At 37.0% G+C, this 19,274-nt stretch overlaps 1 protein-coding gene across 1 annotated transcript in view; it reads right to left on the reverse strand.

Annotated features, from left to right (window-relative positions):
* Positions 1 to 248: 248 nt before the first annotated feature.
* The window catches only part of wasla (WASP like actin nucleation promoting factor a), an 85,530-nt gene continuing 66,504 nt past the window's right edge, over positions 249 to 19,274 (reverse strand). The window contains exons 4-6 of the mRNA XM_051929925.1: positions 11,526 to 12,064; positions 4,714 to 4,822; positions 249 to 593 (exon numbers count right to left, since the gene is read on the reverse strand). Of these exons, the coding sequence (XP_051785885.1) occupies positions 532 to 593; positions 4,714 to 4,822; positions 11,526 to 12,064 (710 nt within the window). The 3' untranslated portion in view covers positions 249 to 531. The remainder of the gene's footprint in view (positions 594 to 4,713; positions 4,823 to 11,525; positions 12,065 to 19,274) is intronic.

Below are 19,274 nucleotides of genomic sequence, written 5' to 3' on the forward strand. Positions count from 1 at the left end.
ATTAAACATACTGCTGATACAGCATCAAGTATGAATCATGTCTTTAGTGTGAATAGCTTTAGTAACGTGCAAAAACATAACTACCTCAACATCCATGTAGCATTTTGTTTAAATGAAGGGGCTAAATATTCAACAGATGTGTAAAACTCGAGGTTAGGGGAAGTGTTTTAATATAGCTTTAGTAAGGATATGTTTCAGTAAATCTAGAATATGAAAATGTTATTTTGCAGTAATGAATACAGCAGGAATTACTCTCTGTAAGTTTAATCAATGCTTTTCATTCTCATAACTTCATCAAAGTAAATAACATTCAAACCTACAAGTGTATTTGTTGTGAAGGAAAATTGCACAAATTAATAAAGAGTAACTTTACATAAAATGACAAACCTTTACAGATTAAATGAGGTATTGCACAGATTAACAGAAAAGCAAAAAGGCAACAAAAATATACAGCAAATTGAGAAAAAATGTACATTATAATTTTAACAAGTGTAAGGTCTATTTTTGTGGAGATTCTTCTGCTTTGAGTATCTAGTCCTCCCACTCATCATCATCTTCAAAATCTTCCTCATCATCTTCATCTTCATCTTCATCTTTGGGAAGAAAAGAAAGAGAATGCTTTTAGAATATGCCAATATCAAAAATTAAGAGTATTTTGTTTTTCAAACCATGCATACATGATCCGATTAACTTTTCTCCAATACATACAATTCTTAAAAACGTATTGTGTTCTTGAGCCGTGAGATTCAGTAGATATGTAATTATAGCTGGTTTAGAAATATAATAAATCAATTCCAAATGGAAAATGGAGAACACAACCAAAGGTATTTGTCCTATTTTAATAAAGTAACATTATTTATCAAATTGCAAACAACATGAGGTCATATAAAAAAAGCAAGTACAACCCATGAAATGTTTTTCTTTTTTAACATATGAGGACAGTGCAAGATCTGATCTTAACTTAAAACAATAACTAAGGATAACGGTGATACAGAATAATATACATAATGCTACATTTATATATTGTAGTCCATTGTATAATTTAAATAAGCATAAATGCAAATTTTGTATGTGGAAAAAGTAACTACACCCCTACATTTATCACTACTACAAATACCTACAATTAGAATCAATTGCACCAGATAAGGAGCAAACATCATTAAAGAGGATCTTGGAGAAACCTATTATTTTCAAAGCTTGGATGTTTAGTTTGGTTTGTGTCTTGTTATTGAAGTATGTGTTATCACAATTCCTAGACTGGAAGACTAGGGTATTGTACCGTGTTAGCCATTATGAATGTAGAGAAAAGCCATGATGATTACATCTTGCCTGAAGAAGGGGCCTGAGTTGCCTCGAAAGCTTGCATATTGAAATCTTTTTAGTTAGCCAATAAAAGGTGTCATTTTGCATGGCTTTTCTCTAGACTGGAAGAGAAACCTGAGGATTTCAAAAAGAAAGTTAGAAATGCCTGTGAGTCTGGGAAGGGACTTGAATTGATCTCCATACCATTGGAAATTAACCATTCCACTGTCTATAAGATCATCTAAATTGGAGAAAGTTTCAAACTGCCAACTTGTGCAGGCCTGGCTGCCCCAGGAAGTTCAGCCAAAGAGATGAATACAAGATACAGAAAAACAGTCGCAAAGAACTCCAGAGTTTCATCTCAGGATTTACACATAGCTCATGTCACAGTACCAAAAGACACAATTGTCAAAAGCAAAGACAGTATTGTTATGGTTTGGGGCTGACTTGCTATATTAGGGCCTATACCGCTCATCATCATCATCACTGTACCAGAAGATGCTTGATTGTAATATGAGACCATCTGTCATAAGAATGAAGCTCCACCAAAAGTGGACCTTCCAACATGACACTGACTGTAACTATACTAGTAAATCCACCATGGAATGGTTGAATAGAAATAAATGGAGGGTTTTGGAATTTCCACATCAAAGTCTGGATCTGAATCCCATCAAGATACCATGGGAGGATTTTGAATGGGCTATGCACGCATGATGTCTATTTGATGTTGTTTCTGCCAAAGGAAAGTAATACCAGCTATTATACCAAAGTGTGTGCTTACTACTTAGATAAGATAGGCCAAAATTTAACACATCACCAGGACCAGATAACATTTATCTTTGAAATCTTTAGGCTAGTACATATATAAACCCTTGACACATAGTTTTTATCTGCACACTAGGGAAATTTTTAAAGACAGCAAAGTAGCAAATATTACCTCAATGTATAAACGGAGTCATCAGAATGATAAACATTACTATAGTCCAAAAAATTTAACATGTATCATAGATGAATTATTTTCTTGTTCTTTATTTTTTTCTTGTTCTTTACTTCGCCTTATACAATTTCTTGTAGTAGGAATTTGGTAGTTTTCGCATACCCCTTGGGGTCTGAGCGCAGGGTCAGCCATTGTACAGCGCCCCTGGAGCAATTACAGGTTAAGGGCCTTGCTCAAGGGCCCAGCAGAGCAGTGGCCTTTTTGGCAGTGACGGGGATTCGAACCGGCAACCTAGAAAATAAATCCAGCAGCAGAGGCGAGTTAACAAATAGTCAGCAGGGGCTCAACACACACATACCGTAAGAATAAGTGCCAATGATATTATTTGTCTAGATTTTTCAGACAGCTATTAATAAAGCATCACATGAAAGGCTTATGAAACTAAAAGAAGCGAGAACAACGCTGGCTCCAAAACACAAGGAACGCAAAGGTCATGGTGAAGGGGACATTTTCAGAACTGGGTATGTTAAAAAAGGATTAGTGCTAGGGCTGCTGCTCTTGTTAACATACACAAGCAATTTGGATAAGTACATAAACAACAAGTTGGTTAAGTTTGCAGTTGGTATCAACCTAGATGGAAGGGCAGATCATTCAGAATCATCTTAGCTGTTGAAGAATGACAAGGACAGCATGCCAGCTTGGACAAATCTGGTACAATCATGGTATATAATAGTTTGGCACATAAAATTATGTTGTAAAGTGATATCTCTTTTTATAAATTGTAAAAAAATACCTAGCCTCTTCTTGCATTTTAAAATGGAAGTGAATAGGGATAAAGATAAATTTCCTGTTTGCTTATCTGCTCGCAGTGGACATCATGGGGGGGGTGTTCTGACATTTACCCAGGGTGCACCCCAAATTTGCCAGGTTTCTGTAGCTTCAGGCTACATACTGTAATATCCTACTTTTCTCGCTGCAGCTCTGTTTCTTTAAAGAATATACTCTGCCACTGGTTTAACAAATGATGCTCTCCACAAAACTCTGCCTGTCTGATATACTGGCAGAGCAGTCAGTATGTTTTGAAATTTTCTGGATTTTGCATCTATTGTAATTCACAATGTCCATAAGCACTAGCGGCACATGCACATTCAAATCATATTTTTTTCTTAAGCCATGTGTGCTCAAATAAAATAAGTTTTAATTTTTTTTTTTTTTTTTACAGATAATGCTGGCATACATATTGAATCACATAAAGCACAATGGTCTATCAACAGATCAACAGAGACGCACTAAAATAATATGATTTTTTTTTCTACACAGCAGCTACTTTTGTTGTTATTTTAAATGCAGTAGGCTACGGAATGAGATTCATGCTCAGTGATGGATGTTGTTGAAGGGTGCAAGTAAGAGTTTCTTTGTACTTTGTACACTGTCACACACGTGCGATTAGGAGGAGGCCGAGTGGACCAAGTGGAGGTAATTATCCACCAGGCCAGGGGGTGGCGGGGTGTGCTAAACCTTCTTCTGCCGTCTCTGCAGGCCAAATATGGGAAGACCTCTCTCATTCAACAACAACGGCACTTCTGGTTGTGGCGCCCAGAAAGATGTCACTTCCGGTAGTGGTGGGCAGAAAGATGTCACTTCCGGTTTCCAGTCTCAGATGACATCACTTCCGGTATCACCCTTTAAAGCCACCACCTGTTCCACCACTAGATCAGTTCAGTCTGGAACTCAACCTATGCACAGTGCTCATCTTAAAACCCTTTTTGCAGCCAGGGACAATATATGGGGTGGCTGCCCCAAACCTTTCCAGTGTGTTGAGACTCATTCTTTTACAACAATTGCAAATAAATGTGAACTGAGAGGATCACAATGTATTACATTTTTTATATATGTATCAGATTTTCACAGTGCCAATCAAAACTGGGATGGAGCGTGCATGTATAATGAAAAAATACTGACAACATGAAAAAGGCAGACAAAGTGATAGAGCCAAACCATGATCAAACAGACTGAAGTGCCATTAACCAATTATCAAATTTTTTAGTGCATGCAGAGTGATCGTGTGACTTTTTTTAGTGAGTATTGTCTAGCTGATTGCAAAACAGCAACAGGAATTCCCATCTGTGCATCAACATTGAAAAATGGGAGACGTCCCCGAGACTGAAAGGTTGCCATGGAGGAAGACGAGCATCAAGGTTAAATGCGTAGCCTCTTTTTGTATTTCCTTTGGCATCACACATCTATCTGGACTGCTCAAAGTAGTGTGGCAGCTGGGGAGGTTTGACAAGGAGGTGCACCTGACACAATGTAATGCAAGTGTAGGAAAACTGGAATAAAATACACTCTTGTAAATCATTCTGTATATGCAGAATGTTTAAAATATATTAAACTGTATAGTGACAGGGAAGAAAACAGTATATCTACATAAACCTCCAGGCACTAATATATTGTGAAAGGATGAAAACACTTACCTGAAGAGTGAATGGCTTTATTCCTTTTCTGCATTACTTCCATTAATGCTCCTACAATTCCTGCTGTGGGGCCTGGAGTAGAAGGAGCAGACTCTGGACCATCAGTTACCTATGAGGGAAACCAACAAGAGATATAATTAATCTTTCATTTCAGGTTAATGATGTGCTAAAATTTAAGACTTTAAATTTGCAGCATAGTTTTAAATTTCATGAACTTTACGCTAATATAGCACAACCAATTTGTAGGTTGGATGTGGTGAAGAGAAAATTTTACTTTTACAAGGTAGTTTGATCTAATATATGTGAAAGTTTACTGTTTTTTTGTTTCCCTTAGATTAAGCAACTCTCAATTTTGGAATAGCAGTTTGAATTATGAGCTTCCATTAAGTACTAAAGTCTTATTGTCTCTTTGTGAAAAGAGACAGGTATCTTTTTGTTATAAAAAATGACCTACTGCATAAGCAATGAAGACACTAACTGCTAAACTCCTAAAATGCACATTGCTTTTGCCTTTAGTTTGCAGAAAGCAGAATGCTCTAAGAGCCTGCATGAATGAACTACAGTATGCAAGAACCTACCATCACAGAATGCAATGACTGATTTCAACTTTGACACTAAGGAGGAAAAATAATAAAAAAAACAGTTGACCACTACTTTAACCCAAATTAACTGCATATTTGCACAATTTTCATTGATTCGTATGACTAAAATAAAATTGAAAATGAAGTTGAAACAATTTCGTCTTATGACCAGGAACCTTTTCACCAAAAGGATTACAACCAAGCTCTGAGATAATATTAACCAAACAAATCCATGTTTTGAGATATACTGTACAGTGTAGGATGGCATAGTGGGCAGTACTCTCACAGGCCCTTAACACTACATTTGAATTCTGACCCAATTACTGTCCACATGGACGTGCCCCAATTTTCTTCCCATATTCCAAAGTCAGGGACGTTAGATTGAACAGCGACTGCAAAAGCGTTTGTTGAACAGTGACTGTGAAAGTGTCTGGTAGGAGTGAGTGTGTATATGTGTGTCCTGGTGGTTGTTTGCTGCCCTGTGCTTGATGTTGTTGCGCGATTTAATGTTTTTTAGGTAGTTATCAGGCTTTAATATTCCATTTACTCCTATTAACAAAAACAGAACTTGTTTTTCCACATCAATGTGAAAATGTGACATAAACATCTGATTAGCAATTCTGTAATTGATAAGGACACGCAAAAAGTATGATATGACCAAATATTAAAATGATTTCTTTGTCATGAATTTACACATATGAGATATATACAGTCAGGTGAAAAAGAAAGTCCACCGTCTTACAGTTCTATGGTTTCATGTATCAGGACATAAAAAAAAAAAAAAAACATCTGGGGCATCATGTATAAAAGGGGCGTATGCCCATTTCCACGTTCACTTCCGAGATGTATAAAAACTAAACTTGGCATACAGCCACGCACAAATTCACGCCAGCCCCTCACCTTATGTATGTACTTTTCGGTCTAGTTTTGCAAACTGGCGCCATCCACCATTAAAGCAGTGCTAATGTGTGTGGTCTCCCTTTTTTCAGACTTGCATCAATGACACAGGATTTATCAAATATATCAAAATTAACTGTGTACGTTTACAAATTTAAGGCACTTAGTTGTAATCATTCTGTAACAATATAATGGTGCATGCAACGGTCAAACTATTCCAGATACCATAGCTGCTTTAAGTGTTACTCTCAGAACACACTCAAAGTATTTTAACCCATTGTGTCGGTATGTGGAATCACAGCTGTACAATAGCTGATCGGAAACCTCTGGAGGACATTTATAGCACATGCTGCTCAGAAATGCCGCCAGCATCTGGATGAATTCCACTTCGTCTTGTGCGCATTCTATTTGAACTTCTCCTATCCGGCAAATGCTTCAGAGCATTTCCTGCACGGATCTTGAGGCTCAGAAATACTTTCATCCCAAGAGCTGTATGCACTCAATCAGTCCATCAAGTGCTGTTAGAATACTAGGATGTACACTTAATATCACTTTTATGAAAAAAATGAATTAACATACATATTAATTATATCTATATCTATATATATATCTATATATATAAGGTTGAAATAGTTTACTGTCAAATAAATGCAAAGAGTACACGACACGTGTTTCGCCCTCATTCTGGGCTCATCAGGTGTACACACTCCACTGCACTCCCTCTCGGGAATCGAACCTCGGACGTCAGCGCCAGAGGCGATGCCCCTAACGTTGCGCCACGGTGTGTGGTTCGTTTATTTGACAGTATGTAGATCGGGGTAATTACATTCACGGCATTCGTAGTCTGTGTCACAATCTGATTGTATGGGTGGTTACCTACCAGGTAACGCTTGTGGTTGGCCAGCAATCTGCTAACATCCGCCACGGTGCCTCGCCTCTAGCGCTGACGTCCGAGGTTCGATTCCCGAGAGGGAGTGCAGTGGAGTGTGTACACCTGATGAGCCCAGAATGAGGGCGAAACACGTGTCGTGTACTCTTTGCATTTATTTGACAGTAAACTATTTCAACCATTCTATGATCTGCTCCTCACAAACTGAGGGCACCGTGGCGGATGTTAGCAGATTGCTGGCCAACCACAAGCGTTACCTGGTAGGTAACCACCCAAACAATCAGATTGTGACACAGACTACGAATGCCGTGAATATCTCTATATCTATATATATATATATATATATATATATATATATATATATATACACATATATATACACACACATATATATATATATATATATATATATATATATATATATATATATATATATATATATATATATATATACACACACATATATATATATATATACACACACACGAAAAAGTTTGGGAACCCCTCTTAATTCTTTGGATTTTTGTTTATCATTGGCTGAGCTTTCAAAGTAGCAACTTCCTTTTAATACATGACATGCCTTATGGAAAGAGGAGTATTTCAGCAGTGACATTAAGTTTATTGTATTAACAGAAAATATGCAATATGCATCATAACTAAATTAGACGGGTGCATAAATTTGGGCACCCCAACAGAGATATTATATCAATATTTAGTTGAGCCTCCTTTTGCAAATATAACAGCCTCTAGACGCCTCCTATAGCCTTTGAGTGTCTGGATTCTGGATGGAGGTATTTTTGACCATTCTTCCAAACAAAATCTCTCCAGTTCAGTTAAATTTGATGGCTGCCGAGCATGGACAGCCTGCTTTAAATCATCCCATAGATTTTCGATGATATTCAAGTCAGGGGACTGTGACTGCCATTCCAGAACATTGTACTTCTCCCTCTGCATGAATGCCTTTGTAGATTTCGAACTGTGTTTTGGGTTATTGTTTTGTTGGAATACCCAACCCCTGCGTAACTTCAACTTTGTGACTGATGCTTGAACATTATCCTGAAGAATTTGTTGATATTGGGTTGAATTCATCCGACCCTCGACTTTAACAAGGGCTCCAGTCCCTGAACTAGCCACACAGCCCTCACAGCATGATGGAACCTCCAAAAAAATTGACAGTAGGTAGCAGGTGTTTTTCTTGTAATGTGGTGTTCTTCTTCAGCCATGCAAATCGCTTTTTGATTTGACCAAATAACTCAATTTTTGTCTCATCAGTCCAAAGCACTTTGTTCCACAATGAATCTGGCTTGTCTAATTGAGCATTTCCATACAAAAAGCGACTGTTTGTGGTGTGAGTGCAGAAAGGGCTTCTTTCTCATTACCCTACCATACAGATGTTCTTTGTGCCAAATTGTGCTGAATTGTAGAACGATGTACAGATGCACCATCTGCAGCAAGATGTTCTTGCAGGTCTTTGGAGGTGATCTGTGGGTTGTCTGTAACCATTCTCACAATCCTGCACATATGCTACTCCTGTATTTTTCTTGGCCTGCCAGACCTGGGTTTAACAGCAACTGTGCCTGTGGCCTTCCATTTCCTGATTACATTCTTTACAGTTGAAACTGAGTTTAAATTTATTACTCTTTAATTTAATACTGTTTTTGTATCAGTATGCTGCTGCTGGAGTATGTGAATTTCCCCTTGGGATTAATAAAGTATCCATTTATCTATCTATCTAAACCTCAGATAGCTTTTTGTAGCCTTCCCCTAAACCATGATACTGAACAATCTTTGTTTTCAGATCTTTTGAGAGTTGCTTTGAGGATTCCATGCTGTCACTCGTCGGAGGAGTGTCAAAGGGAAGCACAACTTGAAATTGACCACCTTAAATACCTTTTCTCATGATTGGACACACCTGTCTATGAAGTTCAAGGCTTAACAAGCTAATCCAACCAATTTGGTAATCAGTAATCAGTACTGAGCAGTTACATGCATTCAAATCGGCAAAATTACAAGGGTACCCAAATATTTGCACAGCCAGTTTTTCACATTTGATTTAATTTCATACAACTAAATACTGCTTCACTAAAAATCTTTGTTCGGAAAACACCAGTACTCAGATGTTCCTAGGAAATGAATGACATACCACTGTTATCTTTTTTTGTTGAAAATAAATTATGCAGGCTGAGAGGGGTTCCCAACTTTTTCATATGACTGTATCATGTCGACAACTGTCTAAGCCACCTAAAAGTACATTTTTCCGTGCCTCTTTTAACAAAACATCAAACGGATGGGGCAATTTATATTGATTTTCATACACAAATACGCAAAATTCTGGGAGGAGTCAGTATGGATCTGTAGGCCCGTGGCACATGCGTTAAATTTCACATTCATTAAGATTTATAAAGGGGAAGTGCACGGAACTTTGTGTATGCAGTTTTATGCATCTGTATTTTTTTGTGCATACGTACATTTCTGTTTTTGTTCATACATCATGTTTTAGTGTGAATTCTACGCACTGTGTTATACATGAGGCCCCTGGTCCTTACCAGGTTCTAAAATTATTTAAATCTAACCTCAGGTTTAAAATAACACACAACAGATTCCACCGTGTCATGTGTGAAAAACAAAGTACACATCATGATTTAATAGCTCGTAAAAGCATTATTAACAGTAATAACAAAGTAATTGTTTTCTGTATGGCTTTATCAGTCTCACATTATTGTGGAAGAATTTCAGCCTACTCTTCTTTACAACGTTGCTTCAGTTCATTGAGGTTTGTGGGCAATCGTTTATGCACAGTTCACTTATGGTCTCGCCATAGCATTTCAATCAGGTTAAGGTCTGGACTTTGACTGGGCCTTTTCTTTTTCAGCCATTCTGGTACATATTTACTGATGTGCTTGGGATCATTGTCCTGTTGCATGACCCAATTTCAGCAAAGCTTTAGCTGTTGGACAGACAGCCTCACATTTGACTCTAGAATACTTTGATATACATGGTCAACTCCATGATTGCAAGGTGCCCAGGTCCTGAGGTTGCAAAACAAGCCCAAATCATCAGCTCTCTACCACCATGCTTGACAGCTGGTATGAGGTGTTTGTGCTGATATGAGGTGGCACTGTGCATTACGGCCAAACACCACCACTTTGGTCTTGTCTGCCCAAAGGACATTTTTCCAGAAGTCTTCTGGTTTATCGGATGAAAATTTGCAAACCTATGCCATGTTGTTTTTAGAGAGAAGATGCTTTTCAAAAAAGCCATACTTGTTCAGTGTTTTTCTAATTGTAACATCATGAACTAATTTCAGATGTAGCTCTTGTTGTTTTTTTTTTTTTTTGTTTTTTTTTGCATTTTCTCTGAACATTGCACAGTCTGACCTTGAGGTGAATTTGTTGGGATGTTCACTCATGGGAAGATTGGCACATGTCTTGAATGTTTTCCACTTGTGAGTAATCTTTCTCATTGTAAAATGAGTTATTTCAAATTGTTTGGAAATGGCCTTATAACCCTTCCCAGATTGAAGGGCAGCAACAATTGCTTCTTCTAAGCTCATTGTTGAGGTATTTTTTCCTTGGAATTGTGTTAACACACATCTGAATGCTACAGACCAGCTAACTGCCAAAACTTCTGCTTTTATAGAGGTGGTCACACTTGTTGATGATCAATTAATCACATGCCTTCGATTAGCTGCACATGGCTGCTACTTACACACTTAATTCCTATGGAAGCGGTAAGGGTAATTTCACACACTGCTTCTGCATAATTTTTGTTAAATAAATAATGACACAGTGTAATATGTCATGTGTTGTTGTTCATCTGAGGTTGTATTTACCTAATTCTAAGACCTGCTAAGGACCAGGTGATTGTTTATTATGTTCTAATACGCATAAAACCTTAGAATTGAAAAGGGTGTACTGTAACTATAGATCCTATACATAAAGAAACAAAAACAAAATAACACAGAAGCAATCACATCCTGAAATTTCCTACAACAACAAGACAGACTCTGGCTCTTGCATGTTAGATATTGTGACACAGATAAAAGTTTTTCCATGTGAAACTTGTTCAATCTGACATACACATACAATAGGTCATGTTACTCTAAAGCAGCAGTCAATGATGACTCTATATACATTTTCAGACTCGATTTTTTACTGCAAGATAAAGAGGCGAACAAAAATATCCTTTGTCACGGTTTCAATATTCCCTTTCTGTCTGTATTTAGGAAACGAAAATCATGCAGACAATACATTTAAAATGTTCTTGTATACTATATTATTGAATGGCAGGCAATAACTAATTATACCAACAGAATTTTACAAACTATACTTTATACCAACTAACAGGCATATTAGTAACACAAATAAGGAGCTACTTATAAAATTAAACAAGAAATAATCAGTCAACATATTTATTATTTAATGCTAATTATGGGATATACTTACTGTCTTTAGCTGAATGCCCTGCCTTATCTGCTCTAAGAGTGCATCTCTTCCTGTACTGGATGCAGGCCTGTTGTTCTGTTCTACTTTTCTGAGCTGTGTCCCTTCCTTGATTTGATCCAATAGAGCAGATTTGTTTCCCAATGGAGAAATGATGTCATTGTCCATACCCGGCACAGGAGGTGGAGGAGGACCAGCAGGTGGAGGAGGAGGAGGGGGAGGTGGTCCACTCAGACCTGTTCCTGCTGGACCAGAGGAAGGAGGAGGTGGTGGGGGTGGGGGACCAGAAGAAACAAAGGAGCAAGGATTTGGTGGTGGTGGAGGTGGAAGATGGCCTCTTGTAGGGGGTGGGGGTGGAGGTGGAGCTCCTGTTCCTGGTCTGGAAGGAGGTGGAGGTGGTGGTGCTACATTTGGTGCTCTGGAAGGGGGAGGTGGTGGAACACCTCTGCCTCTTGCAGGGGGAGGTGGTGGTGGTGGTCCTGAAGAATGTGGAGGGGGAGGAGGGGGAGGGACACCACCTCGTGAAGGAGGTGGTGGAGGTGCTAGAATAAAAAAAAAGTGAGAAGTAATAATTCAATTACTCTTATACCTTGTTTTCTACAGTCTTATAATTAAAAAAGCAAATTATATTAGCATTGTAAATATTTTTAAAATAGCTTTAAAATACCTATATAATTAACAATGTTAAATACAAGCCAGCAACAAAAAGAAAAACAAAAAGTAATTCAATGTGTTCATGTGTGGATTCAAAAGTTTCAGTTATATGGGATTAAAATGAATCCAGAACTTGTAAATTTTGTGAAGCACAATAAGCTTTATCAAAATGGACTGCAATTTACCATAAATACCCTTGACAATAATCTTTAAAAAATGCAGGTACACAGAATAAATTACATGCAATTTTTCTAGCTTTTCAAAAAGAAAAACAAAAATTCTAAAATAAACACTGTAGTAATAATGTCCAAGGAGTGGTCAAGCCAAAGATGACTTTATCTAAGAGTTGTCTCAGTTTTTTTTTAACTAAATTTCTTATTTTGCTTACTAATAACAGAGGCCTGTGGGAATATAAAATATGGGGTATAAAAATCTAAGACTGATTTCTGATCATATGTGCAATATTAAAACTTATACTTTGCCCAGTACATACCCAATATACATGTGTTTCAGGAACCTCAGATGATAATAGTTTACACTAGGCAGAAATAAGCTGAAGCATAACTTCTCAAAGCAGTATGCTATTGCCAAAATGTCAAGAACAGGCTTAACCAACTTCTCACTGCCATTCTCTAATGAGCCAGACATAAGCTCCTTTTTAAAAACAGAAAACAATGCAATACAAATACAATACAAACAATCCTCTATCTCACGATCATCCCCAATACTCAAATACCAAAATACTTTATGTTGATAAGAACAGTATCAATATTATTAACTGCAATTCTCCTTAAACTTTAAACATGACATTTTTCAGTAATCAGTGGCTGCAGTGGACCTGTCTTTCTCTACTTAACTCTTCAAAGTGAGGCTGCAGTGTTGATACAACCATTCTCACTGTTGAATGTAGATCTTAATATTGTTTTCAGCTAAAAGAGACCATCTCAGAATATGTAGGAAAGGGAAGAAAAAATATAGACAAGTCCTCTTACACTGTCAAACTGACCTTCTTTTAAATTTTCTTAAATAATTTTTTTTAGATGGAACTATGCTCCAAGAGACAAGAATTTTGAGCGATTTCTTTCACTTCACTGCTTTTAATGAAAGTAATCAGGTTTTCAAACGAGTCAATATTGTTCTAAGTCTTCTGCCTTACTCTCCATGTTTCTAGTGAAAGAGCTGATATTGTTAGCCATATGTTGTAGATGCCCTGCAATGTCAGACTCAATTTATTTAACAGTGACAGAATGATGCACGGGTATGCCAAATTAATTAAAACATTTTCTTTGTAAAGCTTTCTGAGCTTCTGCATTCCAACTTCATGCAAAAAAAGGTTTCATCTACTCTGAGCTTGAATCATCTAGAAACTAGCTTACCATAGGAAAGCCACCTGGCCTCACTGAAAAAAAGTACACACCTAGCTCCCAACTCCTGACAGGGGCTCAAAGAAAAGACAATATCTCTGTAGTTTCATTTTGACTGTACTAATAACATCAGACAAAGCTTTGTTCCGTTGTGGACCTAGCTGCTTTGATTTCAGAACTTCCCTGTGTAGAGTGCAGAGTGTCCAAATTTGTTGACAAAGATATGTTTATGGCAACAAAGAACGAACAGTAAAATTACTAAGTTAGAACATTATTTTACCTGCTTAACTAAAATCTTATGCCAAACAAAAAAGAATCAGTTTAAGCATATAAACAGAGGTAGATCTACTTAATATACATTACACAAAAAATAACACAAAATACCTCAAATAAGTCAGGCAATGTGAGTTTACAGATCTGACAAATTACTTTTTAAACTGAGTTCTAATGAAAATAGCAAAAGTAGTGAGTATCATGGTCTTTGGGAGGGAAAAACTATGGAGCACAAAATACAGTATAAATTAGTAAATCCAAGGGTTACACAAAAGCAAAAAAGCCTTTTGGCAATGTATGCATCTCCAGATTTAGGGACTGTAAGGAATAGCAGGTAAGGTTTACTAAAATCTGCTTAAAGGCAAACTAACCAAAGAATAAAATTATAAGCAGTAAGAATGAACAAGAAGTTGCAATAAACTTAAGAGTAAAATATTTTAACCAACTTAAAACGACTGTTACACAACTTGACAAAATATTTAACAATCTGAAGTAACAGAAATATAATGTACTGCATAAAGTGGTAGAACAAAAAAGTGTTTATGTTGGGAGTCTTGTAAAAGCATCCAAATGTGAATGATTAATGCCATATTTTAAACTATTCCACTCCCAAGGACATATAAAACATTTATCGATTAGAATTTGAGTTGACTGCTGAAATTCTGCAAAGTATTTTTTGCAGAGATTTGTTGGATTTGCTGAAGAACCTTTTCATTGAAAATAAGCGGTGTGGTTGGCTTAGACAAATTTTTTTTCTCCAATGCCAGATTATGTTTTGTGAGGTTTTACTGATATACAATCTGCAAGCAGAAGGAAAATGTTAAAGTGTCAGTGTCAAGCATGCAAATATGTCAGGCCGTAAACAAGAACAAAAAAAAAAAAAAACTTTTCAGTTTGACAGGGGAATAATATTGAGAAAAGTGAATGCAGGGTATATTGCTTCTGAACCTTTTTACTGTAAGCTATTTTGGTAATATTTTTTTTATTGCTAGATTGTCATCCACTCTAAAAAGACTAAGGTCCTTATGATCTACTTAAAGTTCTTAAGCTTCTTAAGCTACAGAAAACAAAATCTTAAAGTAATTAGCAAAAAATTTAAAAATATTGTTCGAATAGTATATTAATTATTCTTAGAAGTGGCTTTGTTTAAGAGCAACTTGCTAAACACTGGAAAAAATAACATTTGCATTTATGCTTACTAGAGGTGCCAGATTAGCCAAAAAATAAGGTTAGAATATACCAAGGAGAAATAAGAAAATATTTGAATATATTCTAATTTAGGTTAACAAATCTGGGTGTTATATACTGTACAGGGATGTTGGTATATGTATTTTTTTTTATATACTTTATTTTTATAGTAGTTGCGGCTCAGTAAAAACAAACACCAGCAGCAAAAAAAAAAAAAAAAAAAAAAAAAAAAAAAAAAAACTTTCTACAAGATCCATGCAATACTGTCATAAGCACTTTGTAATTTACAGTGGCACTGCAATTGGGGGGGCAGGGGGTGGGTGTAAAAAATAAACATGCAGCTGAGCGCAGTGCCAGCAAGTGTGACTTGTAAGGTATTAAGCAGCTTTCATGGCCCACTGTCTGCCTTTTTGGATTGTGGCAGATTTGGAGACAAAGTACATGTGCAATGCCACTCCTTATTTAGGAAAAGATCCCAGTCGTCCCATGGGAGAAAGACTTTCCGAGTCTGTGGTCATAAAGCTTATGGAGCCATTTCTGGACAAAGGCAGAACCGTAACAACAGACAACTTCTTCACGTCACTTTCGCTGGCTAATAGACTGCTGCACCGCAATACAACTCTGCTTGGCACCATGAATAAAGTGCGACGGGAACTTCCACCTGCAGCTAAAGTCAGTTCAGTACACGAACAATTCTCCACGCTGGTGTTTAGATCTCCCAGTGCCATGCTGACAGTGTATGTGCCCAAAAAGATGAAGTCTGTCTGCATTCTCAGCACAATGCACCATGATGTGGAGATTGGGCAAGATAAAAAAAAAAAAAAAACAAACACGGTCACAGACTACAACCACATGAAGGTATGCTAATGAAAAAAATATTAGTGTGACGAAGTATTCTGGTGCTCTTCTGGTGATAAAATGATTTCTTCAAAATGTCACATATATTTGTCTTTCTTTTTTCCCCAGCGTGGCGTTGACATCATGGACCAGAAGGCGCGTGCTTGTTCAGTGCGCACAGGAACACGCAGGTGGCCGGTTGCTGTGTTGTACAACATCCTTGACCTAGCAGCGATGAACGCACACGTATTGTATAAGGCATGCACGGGGTCCGCTGAGAAAAGAAGAGTGTTCATGGCTCACCTTGCAGAGGAACTTCGTCGTCGCTTCTTACAGGAAAAGGCGATGGAAAAAGAAAAGATGATACAGCGTCAACAAACTTCCGTTCTAAGACCTCAGCTTCCCCCAGGGAAGAAAGTACAGTGTCAGGTGCTCATTCACTGTAATAGGAACCATAGCACAGAGAGGTGTGTACACTGCAACAAGTACACATGTTGTAAATGTAGGAATGGCGGACCTTGGGTGTGTGGGAACTGTTAATATTTGAATGTGATGATTTTATATAGCACGGATCGGAAATCAGCAGTTCTTAACATTGCACCACGCAAGCTGTTGTATCAACCACCAACTGTAACTTGCTTTCTTTATTCTTCGGTTATAGTCTTGAATAAAAGTGCACTTTTATTTATGTGAAACCAGCTGTGTCAGATGGGGTTGCATGGATTGATTCTGAATGTGACTGCGAGAATGAAAAGTGAATTAAAAAAAAAAAAAAAAAAAAAGCTAACCTTTACCAGTATCATAAGTTACACCGCCTGTTACAGACTGAAATCAAATTTATATTGTTATTCTAAAGTTGTAAGAATAAGAGCAGTTAATTTCTCGAAGTAGAGCCGTGCGGAATCGAACTCGCCACCCTCTGAGTCCCAGTCAGGCGCTGATACCATTACGCCACCGCGGCGGTTGCAGTAAGAAAGTCAATGTGGCATGCTAACGCGGCTTTTTTTTTTTTTTTTTTTTTTTTGAATGAAGGCCCACGTGTTCTTTTATTTGTACCTTTTGTGAAAGTGTTTCTTTGATATATGGACTTCAGGCTTCATACGTTATATAGTTTATGCCTACATTTTGTCATTTACTATTAGAATATGAAAAACGTTTCTGTTTTAAAAATGTGTTTGCACAGCCAACTATAGAAATGGAACACACATGAAATGCGTGTATTCCAAATAACGCTAGAATTATTTCCACTGTAAAACTCCACTTCAATCCCAGGTAATCAAATCAAGGCAAGGCTTGAGCTAGGAGAGAAGTTCATTCTAAGTCGGTGGGGGGATGGAATAGCTGGCTGCTAGTAGCTTTATCAGCACATTTAGATGACAAAGGACTCTGGCGGAGAGGTGCAAACGGATTTAAGACGCGATTTAAGGTGGGACGGATTTACGAGTTTTTTCGTAGGCTCTGGTAATTCTAGTGTTAATACTGTGTAAGCATACATATTAACATATGTGCAATTAAACGTGTGCATTTACGGGGTGATTTCTCAGGCTTAAAAGCTCGCCTTTTCTCAAATGCGGGAACAAAGGTAAATGACGTTAATTTTTGAGTGTCTTTTAATACCGTGTAAGCATACATTTTAACACATGTGCAATTAAATGTGAGCATTTACGGGGTGATTTCTCAGGCTTAAAAGCTCGCCTTTTATTAAAAAGGTAAATGCTAACTGTTTTCATTCTGAAGGGCACAAACCACGTTGGATTTTGTAATGATAGTTGATTAGTAAGGTCTATTAAGGGATACTTACAGAATGATTAGTAATGCCTGTGAATGCCGATGCAAGTAGGAGAATGGGTGTGAACTAAAGAACGATTAGTTACTTGTACAGTAAATGTCTCTAAAGTCTGTCTATTAAAACGTTATTATATCTTTCAATCCTGTGTATTGATTAAACTACGAACCTAACAAGATCACTACATGGTGTCAGAAGTGGCGGATTGGAAGAGGAATCTGAAGAAGAAGTTCAGCTTTTGAACGAGTCGCGTGTCTGTGAGTAACCCGAAAACGTGATCAGAAAGAGCTAAGACGTTCTAGCAAAAGAGAAAAAAAAATATGTTAGGATTACAGCCCCCACCAAATCTCCAGTTGAAGGGAAATGTAGCTGAAAATTGGAAAAGATTTAAACAGATATTCGAGTTGTATCTTGCTGCGATTGAAGCAGATAGGAAAAGTGAAAAAATGAAAGCGTCTATGCTTCTACATGTAATTGGCGAAAAGGCGCTAGAGGTGTATAACAATTTTCAGTTTGAAGAAGATGGAGACAATATGAAATTGAACAAAATAGTTGAAAAATTCGAAACGTATTGCAACCCAAAGCGCAATGTGACGTTTGAGCGGCACAAGTTTTTTTTACGTTTCCAGAAAAGCAGAGAAACAATAGACCAGTATGTGACGGAATTGCGTAATAGGAGCTGTTCTAAGAAGAAACCGTCAAGACATCAAAGGACCAATAATCTCTAATCAGAACACTAACACCAGCGAAACAAATATTAACAAGAAAACAAGTATAAATCAGGAAAGAACATCTCAACTGCAAACACAATTAACCAGAATATCAAAATGTCAAGTAAAACCACCAGAACGACTCATTGAGACATGTTGAGGATTAAAGGAACATTTTCAATTAAGAAATTCTGAATTCCTTTAACAGTTGTGCTTTTTATACATAGTTTGAATGCTGAATGTATGCCTGAAATGTTCTGGATAGTTCAGTTGTTTGAAGTGATAAAGAATTAAACGTGTGCATTTACGGAGTGATTTCTCAGACTTAAAAGCTCGTTTCTTATTAAAAAGTTAAATGCAAACTGTTTTCATTCTGAAGGGCACAAACCACGTTAGATTTCAGCCGTTAAACGCGCAAAAATGTCGGTACACCAGATAAATAAGCGCAACATATTACCTTTTGTATTGTATGCTTACAATACATATAGAAATGTGTTAATCGTTAACTAATATTATGGGATGGTGTTTTTCGACTCGCACCTTGATTTAAACGACTGCATGTCTTGGTGGGTTTCCATAGCTTATTGTCAATATCTTTACACCTCTTTTTAAGACTTATTGACTGAAACGGGCTTTCATGAAAAAACTTAGGGCTTTGCTACAAGATACACCCTCCACAAGTTAAGGAAGTAAAAATAAAAGGTATATATTTCTGTTTTATTTAAACCTTTTAAGTTTGTATGCATAGCCCCATTTGGCTGTTTTAGGTTTTTTTTTTTCTTCAGTAATATTTAATCTCCTTAAAGAAAAACAACATATGCATTTTACTTTTTTTGTATCTCTTTAGTAATATTTTAGTGTAAAACGATAACGAGTATTTAAACCTTTTATGTTACTTTATAGTTATTTTACACAATGTTGAAAAATTAATAAGAAAGCT

This window comes from Erpetoichthys calabaricus, chromosome 1, assembly GCF_900747795.2.
Source record: "Erpetoichthys calabaricus chromosome 1, fErpCal1.3, whole genome shotgun sequence".
In the NCBI taxonomy this organism is placed as follows: domain Eukaryota; kingdom Metazoa; phylum Chordata; class Cladistia; order Polypteriformes; family Polypteridae; genus Erpetoichthys; species Erpetoichthys calabaricus.